The sequence below is a fragment of the Oncorhynchus tshawytscha genome, linkage group LG08 (genome assembly GCF_018296145.1).
Source record: "Oncorhynchus tshawytscha isolate Ot180627B linkage group LG08, Otsh_v2.0, whole genome shotgun sequence".
Classification (NCBI taxonomy): Eukaryota; Metazoa; Chordata; class Actinopteri; order Salmoniformes; family Salmonidae; genus Oncorhynchus; species Oncorhynchus tshawytscha.
In genome coordinates this window covers 56,502,141-56,512,505 of record NC_056436.1, presented here as the reverse complement: position 1 = coordinate 56,512,505, position 10,365 = coordinate 56,502,141, and the positions used below count along the sequence as shown (strand labels likewise).

General features: G+C 41.7%; 2 protein-coding genes across 2 annotated transcripts; one reads left to right on the top strand and one right to left on the bottom strand.

The window, feature by feature from the left end:
* The first annotated feature begins 71 nt into the window (after window positions 1-71).
* On the top strand, window positions 72-3,963 carry hopx (HOP homeobox). The gene is made up of 2 exons (XM_024429437.2): window positions 72-614; window positions 3,675-3,963. Exons 1-2 carry the CDS (start codon window positions 465-467, stop codon window positions 3,750-3,752), a joined length of 228 nt encoding a protein of 75 aa, XP_024285205.1. The 5' UTR covers window positions 72-464; the 3' UTR covers window positions 3,753-3,963.
* A 1,686-nt stretch (window positions 3,964-5,649) lies between these two features.
* LOC121846910 lies at window positions 5,650-9,920 on the bottom strand. The gene is made up of 7 exons (XM_042325655.1): window positions 9,894-9,920; window positions 9,685-9,741; window positions 9,372-9,506; window positions 8,196-8,318; window positions 7,556-7,697; window positions 7,178-7,312; window positions 5,650-6,944 (listed from the first exon to the last, which is right to left on the bottom strand). The coding sequence occupies exons 4-7, from the start codon at window positions 8,198-8,200 to the stop codon at window positions 6,834-6,836; spliced, it is 393 nt and encodes a 130-aa protein (XP_042181589.1). The 5' UTR covers window positions 8,201-8,318; window positions 9,372-9,506; window positions 9,685-9,741; window positions 9,894-9,920; the 3' UTR covers window positions 5,650-6,833.
* Between the last annotated feature and the right edge of the window lie 445 nt (window positions 9,921-10,365).

Sequence of the window (10,365 nt, the reverse complement as noted above, 5' to 3'; positions counted from 1 at the left end):
TGCATATAATGAGGAGAGACAAGGCTTATCAGCAGTTGAGTTGAGAGAAATAAGCTAAAGGAAGCACTGTGGAAATATCTAAACTTCTGTATGTGTATTCATATATGAGTATGTCAATTTTAAACTTGTTCATACTCCGTGGGGTCAAACTTTCATTGAATTTCATATAGAAGGGGAGTGTTCTGTTAAACGCTCTGAGAGAGCCACTGTTGACAGTAGTAGAGCTTTCACACGGTCGACATTCAGTCAGTGTGACATGCGTTTTTGTTGTTAGTTTTTCAGGGGCTATAATTGCTAAGCGATTGCTGTTGGTCGTTATCTCCAGCATTATTTCCTAGTTGCCACTGGTATTTACTGGCAAACGGACGTCATTTGGATTGGAGCTTATACCACGAAGTGCTATAATTTTGAGCCTATATCATAAAAACGACTTCTGTGGCTGAGAGCTTTTTTGGAGAGGGAACATGGCTTCAAATGGAATGGAAAGTATGCAGTTAGCGGAGGACCAGATTAAAATTCTGGAGGAGAATTTCAACAGAGTCAGCAAGCATCCCGACGAATCGACGCTCATGTTGATCGCAGCTGAAAGCGGACTAACCGAGGAAGAGACAGCGGTGAGTGTTCAATTATGTTCTCGATGTTGTTTCAACAATGAAAATGTTACGCTCTATGGAGAGATTCGTTTTGTATGATGAAAACAATGTTGCGAGGAAATAAACTTTGCTGAGGATGGGGTGAATTGGCTAGAAACGGCCTAAAATGATCCACACGCATTTATTGTCAAAACTCAAATTAGGTTCATGTGTAATGTGTCTGTCTTTTCAATGTGTAATATAATGTCAACAATCAAATGAATGCCTTGTTTATCTTGAAAATGAGCATAATTTAGAGAGTTACACATATTTGGGAACCTATAGGCTATTGGCTACAATGTTGTTGTACATATAACTTAGTATTGATACATATCTGCGCTGGCGCATGCTACCCCAGTGTACTTTTTTCTTATTTTTTCCCACGCACCATTGAACAAATACTATGTAGAAATTTCCAAAGAGAGGCAATTGGTATTTCACTGAATAGGCGTAATGGCGCGCAGATGAGTGGCCAGAAGAAAGATCGTTGTTTTGATGAGATATTATCGACCTCTATTAGGCTACCCAAATGTGTAGCCTAACTATATTTTGTGTTCAGTGGCAACGATGTCAAAAGAGAATAGCGTGATTCGGACAGTGCTGACAGCGCGCGCGTCCAGTGACGGCTCTTTGGTTCGCATGCCATGTCACTGTCCCCAAAATAACGCGAGGCTGATAGTTTTAAAGAGATTATTTACTCATTCCAGAAATTCCAAACATTCTAATAATACATCTGAACACCTGTGGTCCTTACATAACAACGTTGCCAGTTGTTAGTTTTGGATACAGTCACAACATACATTTAATTGAGTCAACGTTTGTTGTTGGACATGACTCTTGACTATGCAATAACCAAGCCCTTGAGTAACCATATAGTATGACATAAACATATGCAAAGTTTCGGGGTAGGGCCTATTCTTTGCTTGAAGGCTGGGTCAGTGATACTCCAAGGTGTTGAGAACATGGTGAAGTTATGCAGACACCTCTATCTGATAGCATTCCACTTATGCAGAGGCTAGTTCTTCTAATTCCGTATTTAGGATGCTTGTTGCAATGCACTCTGTTGTTTGTTTCTCCGTCGACTATGCTAAAGGGACAATAATGTTGAGTTTCAGGGTTCACATACATTCATTTGCTGTTGTTTTGGAGGAAGACGTGAGCTGGGATCATTTTTATACGCACGTTTCAGATACAGTGGTGTGTGGTGACAGAGAAGAACGTAACCAAACCATTGCCTTGAGCAGATTTTGTCCGGCACATTATTTGCATGATCTCTCCTCTGCAAACCGGTTTGGCCTGCTCTCTCCGCTGGTGACTGAGTATTTCCATTGTCTTTCCATTGAGTGCACGAAGTTGGAAGAAGCCCAGCCAACTTGACTAGGCAAATGCGGTTCTGGGTGAGGTTGAGTACTTGGCCCTCTGACTTCATTGACAGCGGATGTTTTGAACCACCTTCTGTTGTCTCATTCAGTTTGAACAAAGCACTGGGATGTTTGATAGGTCTCACAGTACACCTAAGGTAAAGGGCACACCCTGTTACCACTCCCTCTCGTGCATAAAGAGCATTTGCAACATGTTTCTACCTCTTTACAAGGTGTTTCATACAGTACCTCATTATTAGACCTTCTGTGCTTTCTAAAGCACACGGAGGCAATGGGGTCATGTGGAGTTTCTTGCAGTGATTTCTCTGTGTAATCCATCTGGGAGAACAAAAATGAAGCACAATTTAGCTATACAGTGTCAATTAATACTTCTAGCTATCTGTGAATAAACACCCATGACAGGTTTGATATAGGCTATTCTGACCACTTTAGGGCATGGACATTTCAAATGAGAATCATATGTAGTTTTCATTTGGATACCAATTATTCTCAACTGGGGGAATTGCTAAAAAACATTTTTTATATTGGCCCACAATAACAATTTTCACCATCCACGATTTTGCTTAATGATTTGACCATCCATGAAATTCTGTCATTGTTTGGAATTCCAAGTTGTCAAGAGAATCCACAGCAATGATGGCATCATTCAGATAGAGTGGGGAAATCACAGTTGAGAACGCATTTCACAGTCGATGACACAGCCAAACCCTGTTTCCAGACACAACTAATTGTCTTCAACGTTGTCTGCGTGTAGTTGACTTCTCCCCCAATTGCCTAGCTGGAAAAATACTGCTACAGAAATTCCCTCCTAAAAATCAGAGTTTATTTGTTTCAGTTGAACATTTAGATGTAAGCAGCCCTGGGTGTTGCTTTAGGAACCTCATCGCCCTGCATAAATCAAATCAAATTTTATTTGTCACATACACATGGTTAGCAGATGTTAATGCGAGTGTAGCGAAATGCTTGTGCTTCTAGTTCCGACAATGCAGTAATAACCAACAAGTAATCTAACTAACAATTCCAAAACTACTACCTTATAGACACAAGTGTAAGGGGATAAAGAATATGTACATAAAGATATATGAATTAGTGATGGTACAGAGCAGCATAGGCAAGATACAGTAGATGGTATTGAGTACAGTATATACATATGAGATGAGTATGTAAACAAAATGGCATAGTTAAAGTGGCTAGTGATACATGTATTACATAAAGATGCAGTAGATGATATAGAGTACAGTATATATGTATACATATGAGATGAATAATGTAGGGTATGGAAACATTATATTAGGTAGCATTGTTTAAAGTGGCTAGTGATATATTTTACATCATTTCCCATCAATTCCCATTATTAAAGTGGCTGGAGTTGAGTCAGTGTGTTGGCAGCAGCCACTGGCAGTGGCTGTTTAACAGTCTGATGGCCTTAAGGAAAAACTCCTAGGGGAAGAATGTCATTTCTCAGGAATATTCATGTCACAATGACTTAATTGAGTTTGTAACCCGCCATTACCTCACCCAGGTCAGTTCAGGTTTTAAACAAATTGACCAATAATACATGGTATTTGGAACTAATACCCGGTTGAACAATAGTAACAATGCCGTGGTGTGCCGTCATCTGTCTCTGACACCCCCCTTGGGCTCTTTTTGTTTGTTTCAGAAATGGTTTAGGCTACGCAACGCACAGTGGAGACAGGCCGAGGGCCTTCCAGCTCAACTGGGATCAGTGAAAGACTGAGATTGGAATGGCGTAGGAAACCTCCCCCTCATCCCGTTGCTCCTCCGACCCACCCACCACGCCCTTACTGACCAATCCCCACTTCCTTGAATCACTCTCTCTCTTTTGTATCTAAGCTATTTTCATTTACTGAATGTAAAGTGAGTCATTGTTTTTTTGCCAATATAACCGCCATGTTTACATATAATAAATAAACATATATTATATTATACATTATGGTAGCCTGCTTTCATACTTCATGTCATCTGTATAAGGGGGCTGCTGAATGCAATGAGGAAGTAGGGTACAATGACGGGAAGAGTTGGCGGGGGGGGACTTGGTTGTGAGGCTTTGTTTTGTGTGTCTCTCAGCAGGGAGCTGGATGATAACATTAGGCTTTCATGGGACTATAAAAGATGTGAGGCAGCACTCATTTTACGACAGATTCTACAGAATCGGCTAGCCATGTAACAGGGAAGATGGCAAATTTGGAGGGAAAGGCTTTCGACAAGTAAGCTGAGGTTAAGAGCAAACAACCACCAGCAGGTGATGCCACCTACTTGTCGGTTCAGTTGTCCCAGGGAAATAACGTGAAGTAAAGAGAGAAGGGAGTGATATCCTGCCAACAAACTTAGGGTAATGATGGACTGATTGTGGGAACCGCCTACAACAAAAATATGTACTAACTCAGGTACTTCTGGTCTTAATAAAACTCTCCTCTCTGTTTTACAGTGTGTTATAAGAGATAGCTGTGTGGCCTGGCTGCACATACTGCACACACACAGTGGTATATACTGTTCTTCCTGTCCCGGTCTGTTTTGTTTCCCCTGTTCAGCTGACTGTGTAAAAAAAGAGTCACACCCAAAGACGGAAAAACAAGTGTGTTTGTTAAGAGTTGAGCAGCTAACTCACCAATTGCTGAACATTCATCAAGCTCCAGCTGAACGCATATTGTCCCTTCTTGCATGGCACTCTTAAATCATTGCATGCCATCTTATGACTTGTGTTGCAGCTGCAAAACAACTCAAATAAGTAAACAAACCAATAAAGAAATGGATATTTGAAGATCAGAGAAAAAAAGTATACCCCACCTTTATTGATATGTGCTGATACCTGGCAAAGTATATCAGGAAGATAATACCATATCGCTTGTTATGTCATTTCCGAACCACAATTCAGTGGAACGAAAGGCCGTTAGTGCTCTATAAGAGGCCAATGTGGTGTGTATGGAATTTGAATGGGCCCTGCATTGTCTGTTGCTAAGAGGACTTAGCAGGCTTGTGTGGAATCTGTCACCCCAAGACTGGTGAGCGTCAGAGCCTGGTCCAGCTGGCCCCAGGAACTGACTCCAGAAGTGTCCAAACTGCACTCTGTCCAAGACGCACTTTCCAGGACTCAAGAAGCTGCTAGACTAAGAGGATTCAAATGTGCTTCGATGTATGAGCGACAACAGTTCACACAAGGATGACAGTTTCTTGTCGGTTTTCACTTTATTTAAAGTTCAACCAAAAGGGGCAAGTGAGGATGTCTTGGTTTGTTGTTATCCCTGCATTAGGAGGAAGTGCATGTGTGTGGGGGTTGAAGATGTAGGCCGACCACATATTTTAGATTTAATTTGATCAAAGGGTATTTGAGTGCAGCCTTGAATAGTCAAGGATAATATGAGAAGATCAATCAAGGCCGATAAGACACAAAATGGACCATGACATTTGTTTGCATACTTAACTATTTAGGCAGTGAAGAGTTGATAGGAAATAGATGTGTGCAGACAGCTCTTCATAGGGTTTAAGTGGCTAAATGTGAAAGTAGCTAGTTTCACCCAGTAGTTAAAAATGTGATCTTCATTCAGGTGTTTAAAGAGGGGATATATTTACACAAACAGTTTATTACCAATTACTACATCCATAATGAACTGTCTATAAACTAATTACGGACCGTTTAGAAGCCCTTTATAAAAAGTGTAGTTTAATATAGCATTGCAGTTCTCTGCCAAAACCAGATCAGTCTCACTAATACTCTGCAAGCGTCAACATCTCATGTAACTGGCGGGATCCAGACAGTGAGACAGCCACCCCACTCAGAGCCTATCAGTGTCAGCTGGAGCTTGATGAACGTGTCAGAGCTGGCTGCCACACACAGACAGTTAACCAGCAGCATAGATCAGAGCTCCTCTGTAGGAACAGGTGCCCCATGGGAAGTGAGTCAACCAGTGGGAGGCACCAACGGTCATGACACTCCTCCTTCCTCCTCGCCCTCCTCCACCTTCCACTCTATCCCTCTTTATCCTGCAGTCCAAGGTCACGATCATTGCTGGCTTATCCAAGATTAGGTCCCAGTTGGACACTTGGATCTGATTTGAAGTCCAGCCTCCGAGGTCTGTTCGCCTGTCCGCTCGGGCCCTACACTCATGGCGGCTCCACCAAACCTCCCGCACCACTCTAAATCCACAGAGCCCCATTGAAAGCTATTGTGTCCACTTTTAGGTAATGCTCACATGTGCCTGTAGTGTAACCGGGATTACGGTGTATTTCAAACAGAGGTCACGGTGCCTTTTGTAAATTAAACAGTGGTCATATAGACTGGGAGGCTGACATTTAAAGCTCCTGGGGCGAGAATATGGTTTTTGAATCAATCTATGAGATTTCACTATCTCAAGGAAAACACGCGAGGAATCTTTACAACAGGTGGTTTTGATATAAACAGAGAACCCAGAATGATTGAAATGTCGAAACACATGTGGATCCTTTTATCATACCGTTGCTCTCATTTCAAAAGATGAAAACACATTCTTCTGGAAAGAGAGCCTACTGGAGCAAAGCAACAGTTTGGTTTGGCTGTTTGCTAAACACAAATGTAATGTATTGCTTCGATGTCGTCAAAAAGAGCTCCAAGCAACACATCTCAATGCACATGATTGCAAAACCAGTGGGGGACAAAAGCGCCCGGTTTTCCCATCTCGGCTCTGGCGCCAAACAGATTTTTAAAAAGCACAGACGTTGTTTTATGAGAGACCCTTTGAGTACTCTGTACCCATTTATTTTTCTCAGTGGCCATTTTCCTAGTACATTGTGCACCAACATGGACCTTGACGGAGAAGCAAGCTCATAAAGGTGGCAGGTCTCTCAGAGGGATGTAGTCCTTATTAAGTCCCTTAGGAGCTGATAGAGTTTGAAGTCGTGAAGTTGCTGTGGCCTGACGGGCTCTCCTTGACACCTGTTGAGAATGCATGTTTCAGTGAGTTCTCTCCAAGGATCTAAAAAACTTAATTGAAAGCATACTCTTTCTCACGGCGCATCTTTCTTCAAATTATAGAAAAAAAAAAAAAAGTGCACATCACAACAACATTGAGACAATGTTACACATTGGTGCAGAGCATTATTCTAGGTCTATGAATTTAACTGTTTTCCAGCGTGTTGTGTGGGTGACAGTAAAGGCGATGAGCTCACTGGCCAAATGGAGTCCTCTGGATGTCCTCGCTCAAAGAACATTTTACTGTCCCTCAACTTGGGCAGCGAGAGCTGGTCCAGCCTGGGAGTGGTCTGGGCTGTTTTGGCAGCATAGGAAATGTATGTCTCCACTTTCTTCAAAAAAGAAAAAGAAGTAAAAGATGAATCACTGACTTATGTATGGTTTCCCAATCAAACATGCAATTGTGAAAACGACCTCAAGCCTTGAAGGCAACCCCCCCCCCTCCAGTTCTGAATAAGTTATCCAAATGTTATCCAAAAGGTACAGCAAATGTAAACCTTTGATATACACCTTTGGCAACACTTTCAATTACACTGAACTGAATAAATAACTTACCTTTCTTTCTAGGCACTTACCTCCCTGTTGCTTTTGAAGTTGAGGTGGTTCGCTTTGGGATTGGCTAGCTGTAGTAGCCGTGGAGTGGTCTCAGCAGTTTTCACTCTGGGGTCTATGTGCCAGATGGGGCAGCTGTACTCACAACACGACGTGTGAGGAGGACTGTGGAACCACAGAGATTCTAATAGTTCTATATGCAAGATCACCATAAAACAAACACAAACACCCCAACATAGCCCTCTGCCCTGAACTAAAACCTCATCTTTTCAGACCATTCCCAAGGGAGTGTGCTCCACAGAGGCATGAATACAAAGAGGCATATTGTTTTTTACATTCGCTCCAGTGTGCAGGCCTGAGAGTCCTTTCTAGAAGGCTTGAGGCCAAATGTGCGCTGCTGCGCTTTAAGATTTATAAAAGGACTTCCGTGGCCGTCTCTGAATGTCCCAGGGGCCTGACCTTTGGACAATAACCCCTATTATCTCATCATCGTCTCCTCTCTCTCCCAGAGCCACAACTCGCAACTGAAATAACACATGTCAAAATATCAGCTTCTTAGGCCAAGGAGGATCTGGGCCAAGTGGCATGCTTGCGTATACTCTAGTATTTAACAATGTGGACTGGGCACATTTTGTTATAGTCACGTTTTCTTGGGGATTTTACCCCATTTCTTGGGAGCTTCGGGACCTGGTCTTGGGTGTTGACAGGCGGACAACGAGCTCGTACTGGGCTGTCTTGGAGGAAGAACGTAATGTCTTCCTGGAGGAGATCACCTCCTCGTCTTTCCTGCAGGAAAATACAAGCAATTACCGTCCATTTCTTTGGACTAAAAGAAGTCTCATCATGCCAGAGGGTAAGAAACTTAACCTCCTGTCTCAATGGACAATTGAAAGGATTAAATGCATCACTAATGATGCAACGTTTTAGAGGGGTGAATAGACAGATCGGACTGTGTTGAACCTGAACAATTTCATTTCACATTTATGCGAGATATAGATCATGACACATTGTGTGGGTGACATACCACCTCTGTTGCCTGCAGGCAGCACCCAGGCAGCTAAATTCACTTTTCTGTAATCTCATTAGACTTAATGGTTTAGTCATAAACTGAACATTTGAAGAATGCCAAATATCTGTCTCCTATTTCTAGTAGGTTGGTGAGGTTATGTGGTCAAACTACAACCACTTCGAACACTTGGGCATTGTTTCTCTGTCAAAACCACACAAAAAACAAACTGCAGCACATTAAAACATAAATTCAATGAGCACAGAAACAATGATGGCAGCTTGCCTGTGGCCAAACTGGCCATTCATTCTCACTTACTGGCAAATGCTGCCTTCTTCAATTCAACAAATAGCTTACAAGGCAGGGCTTCCTAGGAATAATTTTGATTGAATGATTTGTCTAATGTTGCTTGCACGTTTAGCTTGGCAGCTGAATGATAACCTACTTTCTTTTTTTTGTATTATCTAATACATGTCTGTCTAAATCTGACGAACAGACATTTCTCGATTTCAAATTGACATCTCTGTAGCAGTCACCTCCAATGAGGATGCAGGAAATTGGCAAGTAGCCTTAACATCCCTTTTAACTCTGGAGGACCATTTCCTGCGCTTGAGCTCAGAGCCAAATGCACTGTATATTACGCAAGCTTATGGAGCAGACCAATATAAGACTTAGCAAACATTTTCACTGTTTTGTGGTGACACTGCACAATAAAATGGTAATGTATCGAGTATACCTACTTACAGTGCTTTTTTAGTCAAACTGTTGGCTCATACTTTTTTGAGAGTCATCAATAATGTTCAGCCTGGGTGTAATTATTTTACATACATTACCTCAGGTGGTCCTCCCATGCTGAGAAGTCTCTTTTGTGCTTAGCTAGGTATTGGATTCTCTCTGTTGGAACTGCACCCAGCGCTGAGTAAGACAGAGGCCATATTGACTCCTGATTGCCCCAGGTAAGCTTTGGACTAGATCAATGAGGAAATCAAATAAACATCTCCACTATGAATGCTAACGTATAAACAAAAAAAGTACTTGCTTTAATGTTTTCTTTTTTCAACTGATAGACTTGTCATAGAAACATGTAAAATGTAATGAGCATATAATTATTTGCAAATACCAATACTCAAAAAGTAGCCTACTTACCAAGGTGTTGTGACCCACACTGTTTTGTTTTCTTTGTGTTGTGCAAGTTCCAGAATCCTACAAGAATGTTTCATTTCATTATTCCCTGTTAAAATGTATCTTGACAATACAAAGACAACCAACAACTGGACAGTAGTTGTAGTACCTTACTTTTTTTCGCACATCAGTTTGATCTGAAAGCAAGGAATTCATAAAGAAAAGATGTGCACCTGTTTGATGGACATGATCTGGATTCAAGTCCTACAAAAGAGAGGATTGTTCAGAGAATAATTCGCAATTGGGTTTAGCCCCTTATGATAAAAATGGAAATTCTATTTTTTTTTTAAAAAGACAAAAATTTAAGGATAACATTAAAATGGTGTTCAACATAAGCATTCGGACAACATGGTCCCCACCATATACGTACCTTTTTTCCCAGATACCATATCTGCCTGATGGAAAGTCATTATAAATGTACCCAGTTGAATTCACCTGCTGGGTCACAATGGTCTGTGTTGTTGCTATGGCATTGGGAGTCCCTAGCAACTTATCACATGACAGGAGTGGACTACTTGAGTGTGGCGGGTTGAAACCGGAGTGTACAAGCCCCTTTTGGGAGTGCGTCTATCTTCTTTCTTAAGAGTTCCGATACAGGATTTCAAATGAAAAGTGATATCGGAGGTCAACAATGACATAAATATT